At 37.9% G+C, this 22,746-nt stretch overlaps 1 protein-coding gene across 2 annotated transcripts in view; it reads right to left on the bottom strand.

Annotated features, from left to right (window-relative positions):
* Positions 1–22,746, bottom strand: part of NFATC3 (nuclear factor of activated T cells 3) — a 66,091-nt gene that overhangs the window by 25,287 nt on the left and 18,058 nt on the right. For both annotated transcript variants that reach the window (XM_048317007.1, XM_048317006.1), the window contains exons 3-6: positions 14,918–15,080; positions 2,210–2,409; positions 1,382–1,554; positions 805–945 (exon numbers count right to left, since the gene is read on the bottom strand). In XM_048317007.1, coding sequence (XP_048172964.1) covers positions 805–945; positions 1,382–1,554; positions 2,210–2,409; positions 14,918–15,080 — 677 coding nt within the window. The remainder of the gene's footprint in view (positions 1–804; positions 946–1,381; positions 1,555–2,209; positions 2,410–14,917; positions 15,081–22,746) is intronic.

A 22,746-nucleotide genomic window follows, 5' to 3' on the forward strand; every position in this document is an offset into this window, starting at 1 on the left:
TGGGCAAGGTGGCTGTGCTGAGAGAGGGGGGAATCACCTGGACAGCCTCCCTGTGCTCTGATCTGGCATAACCCACACCCTGAACGGAGCTCTTGGCTCTCTGTGCCACTGGGGGTTGTTACAGGTAACCAGGGAACTACAGCAGCAGCTGTGCTTCTTCCAAACGTATTCCGTTTGTGTGGCAAAACACATTATTACATAACATATGGTATTTGCTAATAAAAATAACACAACTCTTATTTACATATGTAAGGAAATAATAAGAGGTAGAAGAATTGGACTCGGTTTGCAAATTTTTATTTTTAATAATTTCTTTTGCTACTGTTTCCCTGAAAGTTCAAATCAGACACTTAAATCACAACAATGATAATTTAAGAAGTTCAGATTTTATGTTTTATTATTATCTAACTAGCATTTACTTCATTAGCTGAGGAGTCAGTTCCTATGCATTGATTATACCAGATGTAACATGGCATCAATGCCAAATAGTACATTTCAATTAGTTCCCATGTTCACTTTTCATTTTTTTATAATAAGAAGGAGAAAATACATGGTATGATCCGTCAACAGCATCTTTCAAATACACACAATTCCAAGTTAGTTACTCTCTAACTGTCTTCCTGAATCAGAAGTAGTACTTCATTAATAATTGCCAACCAGCACATAGATCAGTGCCCAAATGAACTTTCCAATTACTACTCCAGACTTTTTTTTTTTCCCCTTTTAAAACATCCTTACTTCTTACAATCAAACTCAGGTACTGAGCTTGGTTTGAAAAAAAAAAACCAGCAAGACAGTATTTACCTTGTCCTTTTTCAAAAAATATAATTTTGGATTCTGGAAGAAAATTGGATCCTGTCACCACCATTTCATGGCCTCCATTTACTGAGCAGCTGTTGATGCTGTACTTCTCAATCTGAGGAAGTTCTTGAGCAGATCGCTGAGCTTTAGAAATATTAAGGGAATAATTGTTATTCACAATTTTAATCTCTAGAAGTTCAGCTGTTCACTAGGTAAACATATAGAGATAAGTCATGGTACAAGCTCTTGTCAATGAAAGGGTTTTACCTTTAGAATGAATATTTTCACTGAGATGTGTCAGCTGCCTCTGCTCATACACAGACACTGCTGAAGCTGCTGTGTGACTGCACTGTGAGCTTAAAGCCCAAAATGTTTTTTCTCTACACCTCCAAGCTGCCACTTGGCAAGTACCATCTTTATTTAAAGATACAGTAATTTTTGGCAACTGAGCTCTTTACACGCAATGCTTTTTGCACACTTGTTTTATACAATTCTGGCAATAAATATTGTCAGAATGACACTACTACTGACACATGCAGAAAACGTAAGTATAAATGATGTATAGTTAGAGCAATCTTACAGCATTCAACAGGTATGGAAGCAGTCTGCAGAGATAAGACTTTTCCACTGGGCTGTGGGATGTGAACACGGAACACAAGGCGCACTCTGGTGTTCTTTCTTCCAATATCTGTCTCTCCTTTCCGGAGCTCTATGTCTGAATTGCGCAGTTTCAAAATACCAGCACAATCGATACTGGAGATAGGAGAGGATGGACAGATGGATCACAAGAGAAATGGAAGAAAATCAATCAAGCTATTGCCAAAGTACACTCTGTAAGCCTTTCTTTGGTTAAAGAATTAAGCTGTTCTATTTTTCCCCCACATTATGGCATTTCAAGTGTTATTTTAAATGTCTGAGATTAAAAGAACTCTTAGTGTGAAAACAGCAGCAAGTACTAGTGAAACATTTTGTCTTGTAAATGTCCAGCTGCTGCTTTTTTGAACCTTTTAAAGATTATTTGTTATTGCACATTGTTTAACCTCTGAAGTGAGTTATTTAACATAATAAACATCATTTACAAGGAGCAAGAGACCAATATTTAGTTCTGGTTTAGGAAGGACTAGAGAACAATAAACTGTACCCATCAAGTCCCAGCTGCTGTTCCACACAGTGGTCAATTACTCATAAAAGACACACAACCTCAATCAAATAACACATACGCACGGAGCTTCCCTGCCTCTCTGCTCCTTTGCTTCTGGCTGTCCACACACTGGCTTGCTTTAAGAGGTGTGTCTCTTCATCATGATCCAGGTTTGTGGAAAATACACTAATTTTACAAGATTTTTCTTTCACCTTTGCACAAACAAAGAAAATAAAAACTGAATGGCTAACTCATGCTGTGATGTACCTGGCTGACATATTATTTTCAGGAAGAAGTGGAATTTCCAAAACTTTGGTGCTGGCAATGATGATCTCCTGGCTGGCGGTGGCGACAGTCTTGCCAGTGATGCGGTGCACCTGGTAGAAGGCGTGGGGCCGCAGGTAGCGATCGTCGGCTGTGCCAATGAACATCTGCAGGTTCACTGGCTTCTCGCTGTAGCCCAGCAGCTGAGGGAAGGGCACACGGAATAGGAACAGATTAGCTGCCTCCTACTGCGTCTGTGTGCGCACAGTACAAACACACAGCTAGGCCAAAGAGTTAAGAGTCAGTAGTACTTAATCACAAATTTTTTCATACTCTTCAGCAAGCAGGAAAGTGAGTACAGGTATCTGTACCCAAACACAAGTAGTGGCAACAATTACTGGAACAAATGGATACCAAAATATCATTATTATTTTTGAATCTCCCAAAGAGAATTTTTCTATCTACAGAATGTCTACATCAAAACTATGCTATGCTTATGTCTGTTTCTGGGATTGTTTTTAATCAAAGCCAAATTACCAATTTTACTAAGATGCAACTAGATTCTAGAAATACTAAAATATTTTAGTTTTTCTACTGTGAAACGAAATAGCAACTTTTATTAAACTTAAGAAGTTTTGTGAATGCAAATGTATCAAGTTAGGACAAGAAGATTCAGTTTATACATAGAAAATCAAGCGTGGTTTATTTTTGGCAAAGAAAATACTTTAAACTCCCAAATTTTGCAAATGTTAATTTACACATATTTCCTTTTCTCAAACACAAATCTAACCACCAATGCACTCAAGTTGTCATAAAACCACCTGTTGCTTGAGCTAACTGCAGCAATTCTGGCACAACACACTGGAACAGCAGAAAAAAAAAAATTGAATCTAAAAGAGAAAGCCCATTTTATGATAGTATGTGGGTAATATTATCCAGAAGATTTAAGGAAACAAATGTAATCAACAGTAACATCAAAGTCTCCTTTAAGCACTGCTATTATAAGTCTGAAGCCTAGCGAGTATTTCTTACAAATCCATTTTCCTTCACCTTCCTGAAATTGGCAGATTGACGCAGGCTGCAAGTTATATAATTGCTAAACTGCATTGGAGCAAATTTACGTTTCATTGACTTTGACATCAACTTATGTTCAAGCGGGAGGGAGGGCCAGACAGTCATTCTTTAAACATGGTTTTGTCATGTCAATATTTTTGTCTCTAGGGAGAGTTATTTGGTCACACAACAATATTATCCAAGCTCGTTACAGAACTAACACTTAAAAACCAAGCAAAACATGTCAATTTAACCTACTTAGAAGAGTAATTTAAGCCAGTAGTCAGCGGCACAAAAGCCCAAAGCACACCCACACCCAGCAGTCAGAAGCTCCACTGCTGGTGCATCACTCCTGGCAGGGAGTTTTATGGACCAAATGAACTCCTGGTTTCTATATTCAAGCTACATCTATGGCAGCACCTACCAGTCCTGTCACTTTCATTAGAACTTTCTCAATCAGGAATAGAAATTTAGGTTCTGACAGAAGTCTGGAAAGTCTTTGTTTTGTCAAATATGTAACATCTTTTTGTTCTCGCTGGAGTTCTCAGTACAGAAAAAGCTAAGTCCAGCTACAAAACACCCAGACCAACCCAAAATATCCCTTCAGCCTCTGAGTGGAGACAGTCTAGATTGTCAAAGTTGCTTCCCATGTAAATGAATGTGATAAACAAGTATTCAGAAATGTTACAGTAAAGAACCTCCTGTGACAATCAGTGTACTGACAGGTTTCTCTCCCTTCATCTGTCAGAAGTCAGCTATAAACTACAGGAACACAACTGGACCACAAGGAACTTTCCTCTGAATGTTGTGATGACAGTGGAGCATAGGGACTGTTACATCAATTAAGTATATACACATGCATAAGTTCCTTTTATACTTTATGCAGGAATTCAGTTTCCAAAAGTTTCTTTTCGTTAAACACCAAATGAATATTTGAATATTTTTTATTAGTCTGAATTATTTTAGGAGTTTAAAGAAAATTAGGACATGTATTAGTTTAGCATTACAGCAGCCATCTTGTCACAAGTTTTCAACACTGTGACTCCACCATCCATTTTCCTCAGAGTTAAAATTAAATCTTAACACAATGGAATCCAGCCTAAATGTGACGTTAGTTAAATGTGTTCACTCTAATACTGGGAATTATAAAAATTACAAGCCAGACCTATTCAAAAATTTGACTGCCTTCCAAATGCGGTCACTGTGACAAAGCTAATTTCCAATTAAGGCTAATCTTCCCCATCCCGAACAATGGACATGTACACAGCAGTTCTAGAGATACTGGTGATATCAGAGATAAGGAGGGGTGGGGAGATACTTGTAAAACTAAGCTGGTCTGTCTACAGTCCATGAAGACCATCTTCTACAAAGGCCTACACAGAGTAAGAGCTCAACTTCAGGAAGTAAAACATCCCTCATGCAGCAGTCACACTGGTATTGCCCAGGAAACTCTATGGCCATATACACTGGCAAGGTAGCAGAGACTTAAAAAATATGTATTTGGTATTGCAGACAATTTATTGCTTTTACTCAAGGTTAAAATAAAAAGAGAAAATCCCCTCACAATGTAAAGGTATGAATATAACCAATGTGTGCAATACCCGTGGCAATTAAGTAAGCCAGGGAGTAGGAAAGAGAATAACCCCATGTCCCCCAGCACAGAGTGTAATTCAGGGCCTGACTGCACTAATGGGGCCTCATTAAAAGGAAACATCCCAGCCTTAAGCAAGCAATGGACAGGCTGCAGTGTCCCCGTGCCCAGTCCACAGCTAAAGCCAGCAAGCTCAATAGACTGTGCATGCTAACGAGACAGCCTGATGTGCTAGTGAAACTCAGGCAGCTGGAGAGATGGTGGATAGGAAAAAACCCAACTTTTATTATAAGAATCTGTGCTTTAGAATTAACATTTCCCCCTTAAATCTTGTGTAATAAGCGAGCTGACAACTCCAGGCATGCAAACGGATTCTGCAGAAGTACAGTCCAAAATTTACGGTGTCTGTAATTAAAGATAAGATTCTGTGGGGGCCAGTGAGTCAAAGTTTCAGTAGAAAATGATCCCGTATCTTGTGGAGAGGACGGCTGCACATTCCCTGAAGCCTCTGTTACAAAATCACTCAAAGGCCCCAGTGAAACCAACACACTGTGCACAGCACCACCGAAGTAGAGACAGCCCATGTGACACCATCCTCGAGAACAGGGGACAATGCTGGGTTACTGTTAATCCACCTCAAGCACCCCCACCATATCTGCAGGTACAGTCAGCACTCTGCCGAAGAGCATCAAAATATTCCGAAGTCCATTCTGTGGCTAGTCCTGGTGAGAGCAAGTCTTGGCTGTCACTCCCTACACAAAACAGAGTAAGCAAAGCAAAACTTTCTGCCCACCATACTTGGTCCCCACCAGAGACTGAATTATCACAGAACCTGCATCGCCTTCCATCTCCAAGGAATGCTGTCATCTCTCCTCCAAAGGAAAGACAGTGTTTGGATTCTGACTTGCCATTATTGATGCAATACCTACCTTGAAACTAATGCAGGAGCCTTACTATCCCAAATCGACTTCAAATCAGGAAAAATGACTTATTTAGGCATTTAAAATACATTTCTTTTAAATACAGTTTTGTTCTCATTCAAAAAAAAATTTGATTGTTCCTAATTTCATTGACAGCAGGATGACACTTTCTTACCACCTTGTCTGCTTTAGGCATAGTTCTGTAGGTTGAACAGCCCAAATACTTAAGTCAGTAAAAAAACCCAACCTGCTAATTGTTTTTTCAACTAAAATAAGCACTTAATTAACTTGAAAGAAAAAATACTATATTTTGTTCAAATACATAATGAAGCCATTGTATCTGAACCTTTAGTTCACCTTAGTAAAGAATATACACAAATAAGAACACAGTGTCTTTATATAGACCATAGGTATTTAAATAAACAGCATTTTACAACCTACTGGCAAGTGCTGAGAATCAGCACCACGAAGAAGTATTACAGTAAGGCACTACAGTATCAATGTGCCCAAGATTCAGTCATGGAGGAGGAGGAACAGTAACCTGAACTACTGATTTAGCCCTAGGTAGGCTTTCAGGTACACCCTTCAGCACTTATTCCATTAATGTGCAATCCTGGAGCTGCTCACTATAAACAAAAAATTGCTAATTTTACTTTAAAAAAAGATACACCACTTTCCCAGGAGCAGCAGTGTGCTGCAGACAAGCAGTAAGTTACTGCACTGTGTCACTACTGACCTCTAGAAACCCTCCCCTGTAACAGAATCCTGATACACCACCCACTGCTCTGCCGAGGAAACTCAGCCAAGTTGTTTTTGTGTTTCTATATCGTTTCCATAGCAAAGGTCAGTGCCTGCGTAAGTTAAACTAAAGCTGGAAGGCTAAAGACTGAAGGTCACTACAGGATAAGCCACAAGGGCTTCACGCCAAAGCATTTCCAGCCGTATTACTACACTGCACACAGGAAACCCCTGCATGGCACTGTGAGTTCAGAGCTTTTACCAAGCAACTACAAAAGCAGGCAGTTAATGAGAAAAGTTTTGTATCATCAAGGAGTTGTATTTTATGTGACAAACACTCCTATGTTCTTAATGCACACATGGAAAATCCTTTAAAAACGTGTCATGCTAGAGACTCCGTGGATTAATTGGATCACCAAAGACAGCACTATTTAAACTTGGAATTTTGTGGCAGTGGTGAGAACCTTTCCTTACTGAGGAAAACAAAGAGGTCACTTTAATTAAGAGGCATTAACCTGGAAAAAACAAGTTAGCATTTTTCCAGATTACATGCAGATTATATTTGGGCCATAGATGTCTCACATATCATTGGTTCCATGCTCTGATCTAAAGAAAACCTTGCAAATTGAAAAGCTTGTGAGAAGACTCTTTTAGCCTCTAATAATTAAAATTTTTACCTCCTCAACCCATTTCTTTTTAAATGAAGAAGATTCTGTCCATGTTTTCCATTTATCGTTGCAGGCCAAGTCTTATCAATCCCTATTCAAGTGTAAAAGTGTCATTTCTTAAGACATGCAACAAGACTTGGGAAAAATATCCAATAGAAAATATACACTTCACAGTAACCAGGTACTTACAGACAACACTAGTATACTTGGAAAGAGTCTGGTTTTTGGAACGAAAGTATCCAAAACCCCAAATACCTAATAGTGTCACTGAACCCAGAAATAATGTCAGCATTGATACCAACAACATTCAGATGGTGTTAAAACCTAATTGATTGTATTTTTAAAGCATTTTTCCTGCAAAACTTCCAATCATTTATTAGGAAATTGCCATGCTTCATCAAAGATTCATTGGGGCTTAATACTCATGTTTTATCTTTTATGTGCCTTTTTTTGCTTGCTAATTGAAGACAAAGATTTGATCAACACTTCAGTGCTCCTTTGCCTTTGCACAATTAATTCACTGCTTATGGCATTACTGGATTGGTGAAGTAGGCTGATTAGAAAGAAAGCTTTTACATACAATTAGGCCTCCCTAAAAATAGGGTATAGTCTTGAAATACAAGGCAAGTTTGGCATAGTCAACTCCCTGAAGTTAATCTATCTTCACCAAATGCACCAGTATCTAGATAAAAATTCTCAGTTCAAACGTGAACATGGAAGGAAACTCAGCTGTGTAAAGAACCAAAAGCATTTACTAAGCATTTACTTCAGATGGAGATTTCCAATGCTTTTCAACACTTTGATATGAAAAGCATGTTGCAACTATTTATTTCCTCCTTGATAGACGCACAGCAGCTGGATGCATTTCAGTGACTTCTGTATTCCTTAGAACATCCTCCAAAGTGACAAGGTAAGGAGGGCAAAAGAGAAGAACACAGGCCCCATTCTAGAGGGTGAAAAGAGCAAGCTGTTCTCTTGAATCAGGTACTTTTTCCTTTTACTTTGGAAGGCTGAGCAAAATATGGTATAGTTCACCATGAAACCTAAACGATCCTAAAGGAAAAGAACCTTCACCACTTAAATTTCAGTCCACTTCAAAAGTAAAATACAATTCTTTTAAAAACTTAAAGAAAAAACTGAACCATCTTAATGATCCTTCTAAATGTTTTATCCCTTGAGAAAGGAGAAATGTGACCCACAAACCTAGAATCTTTTGGACAGTGATATCAGAGAGGCACCAGTGCATGGCTTTGAACAACTGAACTTTTTTTTTCTACAGACATTTCTCCACAAGAATTTCCCTTATGAGTGGTGTGCAGTGACTTTCCTAAAGAACTGTGAGAATTGCTGGGTTTAAAAGCTGCAGGGCTATTTGCCAAGCTGAACAGCACATCTATCAACCATGACTTGGGATGACAAGGATCCAAGGGCATGAAGATGAACGTAATTCGAAACAAAAGACACAATGACTAACACCAGGGGTACAATTTATTGTGAATTTATCAACAGTTGCATTTTGAAAAACTTGAAGCAAACCATGGGCATGAAACAAAGAAACCAGAGCTCAGGGAAGCTATTGAAAGTCAGACTGACCACAGTCATCCCTTGCAGCCCTGCAGAGGTGAAGAGAGTGCTGACCTGTAATTTCCAATGGACTGCTTGAAAGAGACTGCAGAAACTGATGGAAGAAAACTCCATTCAGATCTGTTATGCAATATCCCAATCACTGGCTCAGAAAGTCTTCACAGCACATTGGAATTTTTTTTATAATTTCATTCTGACTCCGCAGAGTTTATAACGTTACAAAAAGTTAAATATGTTAAACCAAAATACCTGTTTCAACCCCTTCCTGAAGTGCAGTACTATTTTCTGTCGCTTGATTATTTGATGCACCTTCCATCAACTGAGAAGGAAAAGCATACATATTGAAAAAGTATCTTCCTTTGTCTTTTGTTAAATAAACTTATTGAGTAGACTGACTTGAAGACTTTAAAATAGTACAGACCTTTGCAATTGTGGAAAAAAATAGTGGCAGATAAAAGGAACAAACTTCAATAAACTATTAGGTAGGGGCACAAGCCCAATTAAAAACATTTTAAAGGTCATCACAAAAACAAACAGATCCTGCAAAGGACTAAAGCAAACAAGTAATGGCAAATATCAATTCATTACTGGTCATGGTACCATGTGTTTACACATGTACAGAACATTCTTCAAGGTTCAAAAAGTTGGATTCCTGTTTCTGAAATCTCACACTTTTACACAGTCACTGCTTGCAGACAGGATTGAAAGTGTTTTAAATACTGGCGTCAGGCATTTTTGAGGTGTTTTAGTCCTGCCCCATTTTACACTATGCAAAAAGGATATAATTTAATAGCTAAAATAGTGTTAAGGCTAACACAGTGCAGAATTGCAAGTCCCATGTAACCAGCCATCAAACCATCCATCTGCACTTGGCTCTACCACACTCTTGAAAAAAAAAAAAAGTGCTATTCCTGAAATACCAACTCCAAATGCTAATTATGTTATGGACAGTTTTTGGACAAGCATTGCTGGGATAGGAAGACATTATTCCCAAATAACCTGTAGAAAAAAAAAACTTATGATAAAAAAAACAGATGACCTTTTACTGGTTTTCATACCAATTACTGCATTTTCTAGAGTGAGTAGATGCATCACTTTTGCTATCTATTTTTGGGATTCTGAAGCAGAAGATGCCTAAATCATCAAACTGTTCTTGAAAGATACATAGGTTTAGAACCTCATCCAAAGGTCAATGTTTTTCCCAATACAGCCCATTACATAGTTCACACAGGCTGAGACTCACCTTCTGCCTTTTAGATTTATTGACAGGTTGCTGCCACCAATCAACAGTAGGCAACTAGAGCTGGGATACAGCCTGCCTTCTGGTGATGGACAAACCAGGAAAAAATTCAAGACAAAAATGAAAATTAGAGAGTGAAAGGCAGGAAGAATGGGAAGGGTTGCAAAACACATAAAAAGTGTGCTGTTTATTGGGCATAGAGAACAGGGAGAATTCCAATATAATACCTGATATTCAAGTAGTTACATGCATTGGCCACAGAGAACAGCTGGGAAAAGGTGACAGCCACAGAATTACAGGCCAGGAAACACATACTCATTTAGACAACCTTTGTTAATTTATTTTTATCAGATCATCTGACATTGCTTGGATAGATCCTCTCTTGTTGGTTGCAGTTTCTTCCACCAGGACTCAGGCAGAGTTTGACAGGCTTTTTGAGAACACATTCCTGTCTCAGAACTTTCAAAGCAGTTCAAAGTAAGTTTACTTTTGCTCAATTAGTTTACTTTTTTCTTCCACTGCAGCACTTATCATGACTTCAAGCTCTGCAATCACTTTAAACAGAGCTGACACTGAGTCCCTCTTTTACAGGTCTCCATTAAACCTCACACAGAAGACAACTCTTTGCTTGTCAGTGAGTAGCAGTGCATAGCTGTCTAAATAAACTGGCTTTTATTCAGTATTGCTTTGATTTTTAATCTTACATCTTTTTTCAGCTGCAGAACTGCTGAGTTGTCCATATGGATTACATGATGCTTCCCCTCATCTGTTACTATGAAGCAGCTACAGGAATAATTTTGCTTATGGCAGAGGAACAGAATGATTCCACCCTCTATAGGAAAAAGACACTTTTGGTCCAGGCAAATTCTTAATAGCTACCACAACTCCAAATCTATCTTGCATACATGGGGTGTAAGTGGGTTCCATACAGTGTCTGTTGCAGATACATCATCAGTTGTAGAACAAATTACGCCATCACAGTTCATATCTATACCTGACTCCCATAGGGGTCAATGGCCCCGGGACAGACACTCCTTGCACACTAAATGGTGCTATGGAGTAGCTGTGAGCTCACAGCCCCTGAGTACATCACACTGTATGGGTACAAGATGACCAGCATGGAGATCACCTTCTTCCCCAGGAATAGGACAAAAGATAAAAGGAAATACTACTTCTTGTGCACAACATGACCTTTATAATTTACTACCAAAAGATTTCATTAAATTTAAAATACTTAAGCACAAAAAACCGCAGAAAATTACGAGTAGTAGGAAAACAGTATATAAAACAAGTCTGCTTATTTAAAAAAGGAAAGTTCATTTTAGATTGGAAAACTAAGACACAAAAGTAAAAAACACCCAAACTATCCCTGAGCGATTCTTATCATGTGCCCACCTGCTCTAAAAGGCTTTTCTGTTTTTGATCATAGGCATTATCCAAGTGAAGTCTCATGAAGAACCTTAACCAGTCCAGACAGAAGCAAAAGCTCGTTCTATCAAACTGTAAGTGCAAATGTTACTTTATGTACAGTTGGGCCCATGGGAAGGGTGGAAATTCAAGCAATGATGACTGTTCATTTAGAGTTGGATAAAATGTGACAGCTACTTGTTTAAAAGGCTTTGTAGATGAGTGAATTGCAGACTCTCACCTATGAGTTAGAATGGTAAAGGTAGGGAGTGCTCAGAGACTGTCTCCTGGCAATGCAATACAAAATTTTCACATAATTTGGATGACAAAAGCGCAACATGCCACCTTTCTCCTTGCAAACCATTCTGCTGTATTATTTATTCCTTCCCTGTGAAAACTGTCAGCATTATCATGCAGATTCTCTACCAAGGTAAAAGAAACTGTACCAGATGACATGGATTAGCTGGAACATACTTCCAAGAAAACAGAGCTTAAAACAAAAAGCATCTGCTATTTAGAGCATTTTGCATTAAAAAAAGCAAAAAACAAGGGAACATCATTATAGAATTAGCTTTCTTAAAGTTAAGAGATATACAAAGCAAAGCATGATGCTCCACTTATTTAATTTCCTCCATTTGGAAATAAGCTGATTAAATGTACTCACAACAGATGATGCCAAATTTGTCAGAAGCTTAGTGTCCTAGCAACAGGTGTGGTACAGTATTAGTAATAGATTAATGACATGCACTAATACATTAATGGCGTGAAGCCATGTACTATCTTAAAAATCTTTATTTTAAATAATACATCAAGTGCACATGCAGAACTACAGAGGCTTCACAGTCTGGAAATTAGCACTCCAGCTCTCTATAAAATAATATTCAAAAGCAAAAATGAATTGTGTAAGGAGCAAAAGCACAGAGGCCTTCAGGCACCCAAAGATGTGGCAGTTGGATTTGACAATCGCTGTAGGTGTGTTCCAATGAAAAGATTCTATTCAATTTACCCACCTCCTTTCTCATCTCTGACACTGGTTAAGACACAGTTGTTTTACACAGGAAAATGCTGAGTTCTTTACTGCAATGATCACACACATGAAGTGTCTGCTCTAAAGCTAAGAGCACCAAAAGAAAAGTCAGAAACAAGTAGTAATGCATATTGTGACATGGATTTCTGTAATAGGCTTCCAGAAGTACTTGAAAACGTTACAATTTGTATGAAAGTAAAGTAATATTCGTCTGCTTACAGATATTCAGTAGCACCTTTTCCAAACTTGGCCCTTCCCATGCTGTTTTTCCCAGCAGTGAGTAAAAGAGTAAATACAAATCAATGCTTTGTTTCATAACAACTTCCTATCTCCTATCAAACACAACAATTAATTTCCAATCCAGCTGGAAGAGACCAAATTGCAAAGTAGAATATTGATTTGCATTTGCATTCATTTTAATTTAGAGAGGCGTAGTACAATGCATGTGTTGAAGCATGAGACTGTCAGAGACATAAATGCTATCCACGTTTTAAAGACAGCGTTCTCATATAGCAATGTATTCCACAATTTCAGTGCAAATAAATAGCTTTTAAAATCATTGGTCTAAGCCACACACTAAAAGATCTGTTTCTTCTAACTTGCATCTAGGACTGCAGCTTAGAAGCATCTAGTTCTGTAAGCAAAAGAAGGCCTACATATTTGTCAAAACTTACAAATATCAGCATAAATTCCCTTAATGCAAATATTAGTGCAAAACATAAGCACCCAGAGGAAAAAAATTAAAGAATATTGAATGCAGTTTACAGAAGTTCAGGAAAGATTTATTTTGTCAGCTAAAATCTCTCAAGTTTCTGTCCTCATTAATGATGTGTTAAATTCCACTGTCAGCACCTTGGCATGTGAAAGCTGTGTCTCCTTGTCCTCCACTGACTAAAGCAACACAATGCTCCATATGAAGGAACGTGTCTTGCCAGCTTTCCAATTCCAGCCTAGTCCAGGCATCCTCAATTTTCTCTAGTTTGCAGCATACACTTCCCTAGTAAGCACTTGACCCTTGCCTCTACTGCGCTAAGAAATCTGACAAAGGGAGAAAGCTGGAGCTCTTAGGCCACAGTACTATGAGAAAAAAACTCCGAGCAACTTTGCAGGGAACATGAAAGCTGGATGAAGACCTCAGCTTAAGAACGGAAATGGAAAAACAAGGAAAGACATTCAAGGAAGAGCATGGGATGCAGATAACCAACCCTTTTTAGAGGGAGAGAAAGGAACGATACAAAGTCTTTAAGAGGAAAAAAGGTGTAATGAAAAAGTTCAAGGTAAGATATCAGAGAAGAAATAGTTTGATAAACAGCCCAAAGAATATGGAGTCAGGTTGATGGAAGAAATTCATCAGATGAAGCGCCTGGAAAGCAGAGGTTGCTTCGACTAATTAAGAACAGCAGATAGTTTAAGACATTTAAATTCTGCTGGTATATCTTCATCTATATAGATGAAATGTAATGATGTAATTAGAGTGTGACAGAATTCACTTGCCAAAGAGGAGAAATAAACTATAAGGAGGAAAAGTGATAACATGTTTATACTACAGTAAGAGTAAGAAAAAGAATGAGGACTGATTATGCCAATCCTAATAGCACTTTGCATCTGGTCTCCAGTAGTAATGAGTTACTTCCAACTACTGGAAGAGGATAAATATATAAAATATGTTTTTAATATATGGACTGTAGCAAAAGATTTAGGACTGAAACACTGACCATAATTTTATTGGAAAAGAACATGAAATATCCTGGATTTGGAGGAAAAGACAAAACCCACTGTAACCTTGATGTAATCAGATTTTTTTCCACCCCTCTTTGTTTTATAAAGATTTTGTAACTGGTGTCTGATTTCACTTATAAACAAGCAGTTAAATTTTGTCTTAACCTGACCTGGGACTAAAGTAAAGACCATTAAGCAATATTGAGGTAATTAAAGAGATACTGCTTTCACCTAAGGAAGTGGCAAACATAAACCAAGGCTTCTTAAGAAGTCCCACAGTTTCTCAGCACCATTTGCCCCATGTTCAATGAATGAGGGTGGGTTCCCCTCCAAACTGTGTGAGCCAGCTGACACCACGGATATTAAAGGAGAATCAGTGACTATCCCTAACCAATCCACAAGTCTCCCCAGCACAGAGCAAGATATTTGTGTACACACCTGAACACTCAAAGTCAGAAAGAAGCACAGCACATCTCGTGCACACAGTTATTCCAACAAGACTGAATCCACACATTTTTCTCTTCAAAGAGAATATAATGCCAAAGCCAAGTCTAATTTACTAGGACCTTACATCTAATTCTGAGCTAAACAACAATTGGTTTTATTGGTCAGTGTTTTCAAAATACTTATCATTACATTTAAGGGAGAAAATCTTGCCCAAGAAAAGCTGTAAGCTTCACAAAAGGTAACAATTCACAGCATTGTAAATACCAATAACTGTAGTTAAAAAATTACTTTCTATTCAAGAAAGCCAGACTTCCTACCTTTACTACAGGGTGTCCTCCAGTAGATGCTTTTACTGCTCCTCTGCTTCCTTCTGTTTCATAGTGAGCTCTGTGATGAGTTTTAGGCTGGATTTCTATTTTCAGTTCACACTGCCCATAATGGCTTGGTAAAGGCCAGTCAAGAGGTGGCAATGAAGATGTGCTGCAATCAAAACAAGTACACTGTGGTTACATGAACTGTGCCATCTGGCCACAGCACAAAGTCTTCACTGTAGAATACAGACAATAATGTCACTTTCCTAACAAATGATAACCAAATAAGAATACCTATTAGCCTAAAACTGTTACATGAAAATTCCAAAGTTTTGCTGGTACATTAAAATCTTCAATTAGAATGGAATTTCTTCTTTCCAACACCTGAGCAAAAGAAAGGTACTGTATGACCCCCAGCCCCACACTACCAGTGCTACTCTATAATGCCCTTAATATTAACTTTTTAACCTTAAGTATATCAGCAAGCAAATTCAAATGTGGTTTAGAGGGAACAGTCTAAATTCAATCTGCCAATCATTAAGTTTTAACTCTTTGCATTATTATCTTCCAGCTTGCTGGTTTTGTTTTCCTTTGGCAAGCATTGCATTGTGTTAAAACTATAATTAAAATGAACACTATGTGATCATCCAAAGTTTTAAAAAGCTAGCTGTTCTATCCAAGCATAAAGACTTACTGCAACAGGCAACAAAGACACCTAAAGTTGTATTCAGCTTATCCATGGACACACCCTTACACACAGTAGCAAAGTCACTCCAGGGAAGAAGAACAACATACAGCAATTGAAGTAACATGGAAGAACCTCAAATCAATGTTTGCATACCTACCCTTTTACCTGCACAGATTTATAGACTTAAGATTCTAATAAGATGACCAGTCAGATTCAAGCCAGTAATTACCTGGTAGAGTAAATTAAATTATGACCATTTAGAAGTGAACATTTATAGCATTGTTTATAAAACAAAAACATTTATAATAAAAATAAGCTTCTATTAAAATAGTTTTATACTACCTTACTCTGACCAATAAGGAAAGCAAACTAGGTTTTAAAGTGATGGACAAATATTGGTTTGTATCATCATCTGGGAAAGCTCAATTTCATCTCTTACCACTTTAGAGCAAATCAGGTAAAACTCCACCACCAATCAATGCAAATTTCCACAAACATGAAGAGTCACAGAACCATGAAAGATAAATTATTCCTTTTGGGGATTTTAGCTAAGACATACAAAAACATATCCACAGTTGAGAAAGAAGATAAATATTTGGACTGAAGAAAAAAAGAAAGAAATCTCTGTCTTTAGGAAGTATCTGGAGGGACTTGGGCTCAGCCTGCAGCACCACATATCTACCTTTTACTACAGAAGTGTCAGTCATTAAGAATGGAAAAGAGGGAGAAGAAATGGCACTGCTTGCTGGCCTCCTCCTCAGGAGAACAACCTCCAAGCTGCTGATCTGCTGTTTCATGGGCACTGTACTGTGCACTTCAGGAGAGAGCTAGCATTATAACATAAACCTCTCCTGAAGCACCTTTTTGGGAGCAATCAGAGGAAGAATGTATTTCCCTTTCTTATTACTGAAAGGCAGAAATGTGAGAAATAAATCATCGCCACAAGCATTCAGTGTACAGCAAAGAGGCTTCTTTCCCCCATAAGGAGGTCTGATGACTGGTCCTCCCACAGCAATAGTATTTACTGGGTAGGAGAGGATGGTGATGTCAACAATAAAAGAGGGAACTGTCAGGAATGCAGTATAAGCCCAATCCTTCCAGATACTCACCACAGGCCAAGACGTACTGCCTAAATGCTACTACTGGCTATCAACTACACCTTGCCATTCACTTTTATAGCTATTGAGGGAGAAGGATTCAAGTCTTCAGTCTGAAAAGGAAAGAAAACGTCAGGATTAGAAGATACTAAAAAGGGTTTAAAAAGAAATGTAGCAGGTGAGAATTTTTCAACAGTGTTTCTGAAAATGTTTTTATCCCCCATATAACCAAATTTCTGTGTTCAAATAGTTGGTATATACTGAACAGATATGGTACCTGAGAGAACTCTGTTAACTCACCACAGGCTATATACCAATTATTGGGAGGCATTACTGAAAGTTGAAAGATAAATTCAGTCAAGAAAAAAGTATTTGTTGCTCATGACCACTCCCCATACAGTGTCTCAGGGAGATTTACTCCTCCTGCAATTAACTAACAATAATGTTGCGCAAGACAACAGTCTGTTGTATCAGAATCACATTATCTTTTGAAAAAATATTTGGCATACTAGAACAAACATGGAGACAGGAAAATAACCAAGTCTCAAGATTTTGTCATTCTTTGAAAACAAGTAGAAAATAACAGCATGAGAGAGCAAGGAAGCACACCATGCACATGTAGATGCTTAAAACATTAAAAAATTGCAAAGCTTCCAATACACAGATTCCCTAGTAAATGATACAGCTTTTGAGGCTGTACTGCATCAAACAGATGTTTTCTAGATGTAGCTGGTTCAAGAGTTACAGTTGCTTCCCTTTTGATGTTGGATATCCAAACTGTTGTTTCTCTCCAAATATTTTTCTTGTTGTCTCTATCACCTTGAACTTCTTAGCAGCAGTGGATTCTTAAAAGGTTTTAGGTTACTCTGTCATGTACCTTTCTGCCCTGAAGGGGCATAATTTTATGTATTTTTGCTTTCATATCATCCTTACACATTTTTTGAGACAAATACTATAGAGGTATACATTGAACTGAATCAGCAATCTAACTTTGGTTCATTTTGAAATGTAAATTTTTTCATCCTTTTATTTACCAGAGTTCCAGTTGTCTGTACATCTTCAAGCAGAACTAAAGGGTGAGAAGCAGAGTGGGAACTTCCTAATCAGCACCATCACCTCATTAAAGTCACATGAGCCCACAAGACTGCACCTTAAATAAATTTAAAAATCCAATAGAATACAGTCTACAAACTCTCGGTATTTTGGGTTTTTTAATTCTACGTAGAATTCAATACCAAATGAGAAAAATCATGTCAGCCTTTGGGATGCAAGAAGTAACAAGTTTGCATATGTTTTGAATACATTGATATGAAGCAATGTTATTTTGTACCAGATGCTGAATATGGGAATGGAAGTCTGAAGCTGCCAGCTTTACTGCATTTAAGGATCCATTCTCAAGAAAATATTATTCAGTCTACACTGTTAGGTGAAGATCAGCAGTAAAACTACTAGCCAATTCACCACAGTTCTCAGGTGTTAACTGTGCATTGAACTTCAGTGATCTCTGATAGCGCAGAATTTAAGTTCAAAATTTAGTGGTGCATTACTCTTAAAATATCTGGAACGTGTTTAAGAATTAGCAGCTCAGCTGCTTCAGAAATGAACAAGTACTTTCTCTGTCTCTCCCCAGCTTAAACACAGCATGACAGCTTTGTGCTATTGATAAAGACATCTAACTTTGCATTCCGAACCCAGATCAGCTGCTGGCCATGAGGGTTTTTTCAAGTTATTTTAGAACAAAAGATTAAGAAAAATTAGAACTTTTGTGTTTTAAAACCTTTCACTTTTCAGTCTTGATGAGGAAAGAACATGTTTGTAGATATTTCCACATGTTTCATTACTAAGTTCTTCCCAGTTCAGTGCCAAATTACTGTTATAATAGCTTGGGACTTAGCCTTTCACAGGAGTTTCCCTTTTTTTTTTTTTTCTGAGTAAAAAACCTTATGAGCAATGCAGTAACCTACTAGTAAAGGACCAAATCACATGTCAGGATATGGATATGGAAGTAATGAGTGATAGTCATTCTAAAGCTTTCATTAAATCAAATCTTAGCACATTGTTGAAACAGCATCAATCTGTAAACCTACAAATGTCGTCCTGGAAATATCAAGGGAGTTTTATAATCTGATTAATGCAAGGCTCCAAAAGCTCATACTCATATCACATCAAGACTAAAGACTTTAGGGAACAGCAGCTACTACAGGGAACTCAGAGGTAAAGAAAGAACCCTTCGGCAGCATTCTCAGGAGAAGCAACCACATTTAAAGCTACCACTTCATTGATTTTATCAATATTAATTTAACAAATACCTTCTTCTCTGCAACCATTATTTCCAAAACAGACCTGACTGATGAGGAAACAACTGATGTTCAGTGTAAGAACAGCCAAACGTGTCCATAATGACTTCAGCATTCAGACCTGTAACAGCCAGGGCACAGCTCATGGGCTCACTACACCTCTCTCACATAGGGAGAAGCTTAGGGCAGAAACAAGACTGCTTGTTTGCATTTGACTGCGGCCCCAGAGCAGTATGTGTGGGACAGAAGGAAGAACAAAGCCTATAGGACTCATTAACACAATCCAGTTAAAAACAATTACCTTCCACTTGTAGCACTGGTTTTGAACACAGGTGCAACTGATACAAAAAGTCATTTTAGCCACTCTGTATGAAAATGTTCCTGCCTCTTTGTAGCCACTAAATCTAGTAATAACCTTTCAAAGATACCCTGTAGTATCTCCAGATAGTTGTGAAAGTTGTTTCCGTCATTGGTTGAGATTCCCAGATCTTCTAGAGAGATGCTTTTATTAATTTTTAGTTGCAGCAAAAACAGTTTTCTACTTACAGCTCCTCCTAACATTTCAAAAGGGTAAAAGTTCACTGCCCACACAATGGCTATTCCACATTTTTTCCTTATCCCAAGTTTTTGCAGAGATGAACCCACGGCGTATTCTGTGACAAGTCAGTGTTGCAACACAGCAACCCCCTGAGAATCTCAAATCATAACTATGATCCAATATTATGGTTTTCAAGAACTCTTGTAGAGCCAAAATACTGCTGCGGCTGCTCTTCACTGTCTAGAACAAAGCAATATTCTCCCAGGTGGAGAAATTCTGGAGTTAACAAGTTTGGGGCCATTCCAGCTGCCACAGTGACCTATCAATAGACTTTACTAATACTGTTTACATTCAAAATACCACCACTGTGTTCCTAGCAGAGCCACAGTTAATTATGCTTTCAGAATACAGGTACAGTGTATTGCCACATGGAAATCTCTGTTCCATCATCCCAGAACAAAGTGTAGAGATGAATAACAGGTATAGCACAAAGGTCCTGTATCAAACACTACCTGAATTTCTCTGAATTCATTAATAGTGTGTAAACATTACAGTGATAGCCTCGCTCATTAAAAACCTAAGAGGTTCAAAGTTCCTTTGCTTGTCTCACTTAGGTGGGTCCTTATCTTCAAAGACAGTAATTCGCAAACATTTTCATTTTCAAGTTTTGCTGGTAGAATAGCTGGTGTTATTTCTATTTATCAGAAGAAGGTGATAAATACTTAGCAGACTAACTTTGTTTATAGAAATCTTTCAATGTGAGTGGACTTCTGAAATTAAGACCAAAGTCCCAATATAGTTATGGTAAAAATGGGACATAATTCTGTTCCTCTCTATTCTTTAGACTTCCAAGAGAAGGATTCAGACAAGAGAAACAACTTTTCCAAGTATTCCACTATCTACCACTTTATTTCAACTAATTTTTTTTCTGAATGAATAAATTACATTGTCAGCCATCCTGGTTTTCAGCAGTAAAATACTCTCAAGCTGCCATTACATATCCACCAATAAAAATATTTCTGTGCTGTAAATACATCTGTCAAAGCCTGTTTGTTCACCACCACTGGAATAAAGAAACTAGTTGATACCCCATCACTTCTCAGTGGCATAGATTAAATTCATGACACAACAGTCTGGAGACAAACACCAATTTATGTAGTAGTTTTTAAATCAATGTGCAAATCTCTATGAATTCCACAAGGGAAGTAAAAGAAACCACATTTTATTTCAAGATTTTTGACCATTAACGAATATTGCCTGGTTATCTTCCAGACACAAAAGCACCATTTGTTGCCATCAAACACTGTGGGGCTAAAGAAAGAAAAAATGAATGACTCATTAAGTTTACTACCCTGCAAAATGCCTCTTTGCTTGAGACACAGATTCTCAAGATCCACTTTACCAAACCTAAAGCCTACTCTTTCACTAGTCATCCGTGTTAAAATTTTAAGTTTAAAGCAAAAGATAACAAAAAACCAAGCCTAAAAGCAAAAATAACAGAACTCCGATGATTTTCAATTGCATCATCAGTGATCACTCTTCTAAAAAATAGCCCCATGTTACCTACACCAGTGCTGGCCATGTCTGTGATGGTCCTCAACTCCATAATCCCATAACCACGGTAAGCACCAGCAATGCTGCTTGATCTTTTATGAATTGTACTTTTAGAGTGAAGTCCTCACCAAAGGTATTGTATTCTATCACCTGCTCAGTAGAGATTTCTAAGTCATCTCTAGACTCTTTTTATTATCCTTGTTCACGTAAAAAAAGCATTGTAAAACAGACTTCCTGATATATTTTTTTTCACTTTCTGGAAATCTTACAACTCAACCTCTAACAGCAAGTGTGCAAGAAAGGCATAAAATCAGTGCAACTGTGGAATGTTGGGGTAAAATGTAAATGAGGCAGTTGGATCTACTATCACTGCATTAGGATCCCAAAAAGAAAGGGAAAGAAAACATGAGACACAGATAAAACCATGTCTTATCCATCACCTGTGGGGAGGCTGGGGGTGAAAGAAACAGATATCTTAAATAGTACCAAGAGTAACTACGTAATAAATAAAATTATCAAGTTCATTGCTGACTAGTCTGTAAAATGACCAGTTGAATCTGCCATCATACCTGGTGAGTAACATCATCAACAGACACCTCCACTATTCCCTGTGGAAGCTGCTGCCCAGTTTCACTCGTAGGAAGGAATTGTTGCAGTGGTCCTGCCCAGTCCCTTGACTATGCTTATCTTTCACAAGGGAGCAGAAATGGGACGCAGGGCACATAATACACAGACATTTTTCATATGCCACTGGCTGGCCGATTATGGGTTTCTGTGACCAAATAACAAGCTGTCATCTACAAAACAGTTTGGATGGCATGTGAAATATTACTAACATGCTCCAAAGCATGTTATACATTTTTAGATTTTGTTAAGCATTGCACACTTACTGAAAACAGAAGAACGAAGGAAAACATGGTCAGGGCTTGGCAGATAAAGCAGATAACAGATTTACAAAACTTTAGAGAGCATTCAGAGCAGAAGGTGCTACCTACACATTTCACACCACAGAATACATGAGGCAAATTACCCCCCCTTCTACCAGGGGTCAGTTATTGCAGCTGGGTGTGCACCTCACCTGCTTGGAATCAGCACACCAGTTTACTTCATGCACTACTTCATGCTTGACAATACAATCAAGACATTAGAAAGTGTACTATTTTTACTATATCTTGTAATTTATACTACAATTAATACAATTGTACGTACATACAATATGGATGTGAATACATAAATAGAAATTATACAATTCCTTATGACAAATAATATGCTCACTTTTGGTCACCATCATCAACTATTTAGAAAGAATAGATCTTCTTGCATTTCATTTTTATTCATAAAACGTAAGGCTACCCTGGTTTGTAAGAATCAAAATTATAAAATATTGTATGACAGAATAGAATGTTTTCCATACTGAAGATGCACACTGCCATACCCCCAATGGAACAGGCTACAACTGCTAAGTAATTGAAGATATCACTGACGATACAGCTGTCAGTGCAGCCATTTCCACTAATTCAATTGTCAGCCAACATTTTTGGCAGCAAATGTACTCAGCTTAATAGATTTATGTAGTTTAGTTGTGTGTAGGTGTAGTCTTCGTTATCTTCTGCCTGTTTGCCCATCTTATATTTACAGAAATTCTTCAGTGCCAGCTTCTA

This window comes from Corvus hawaiiensis, chromosome 12 (genome assembly GCF_020740725.1).
Source record: "Corvus hawaiiensis isolate bCorHaw1 chromosome 12, bCorHaw1.pri.cur, whole genome shotgun sequence".
Taxonomy (NCBI): Eukaryota; Metazoa; Chordata; class Aves; order Passeriformes; family Corvidae; genus Corvus; species Corvus hawaiiensis.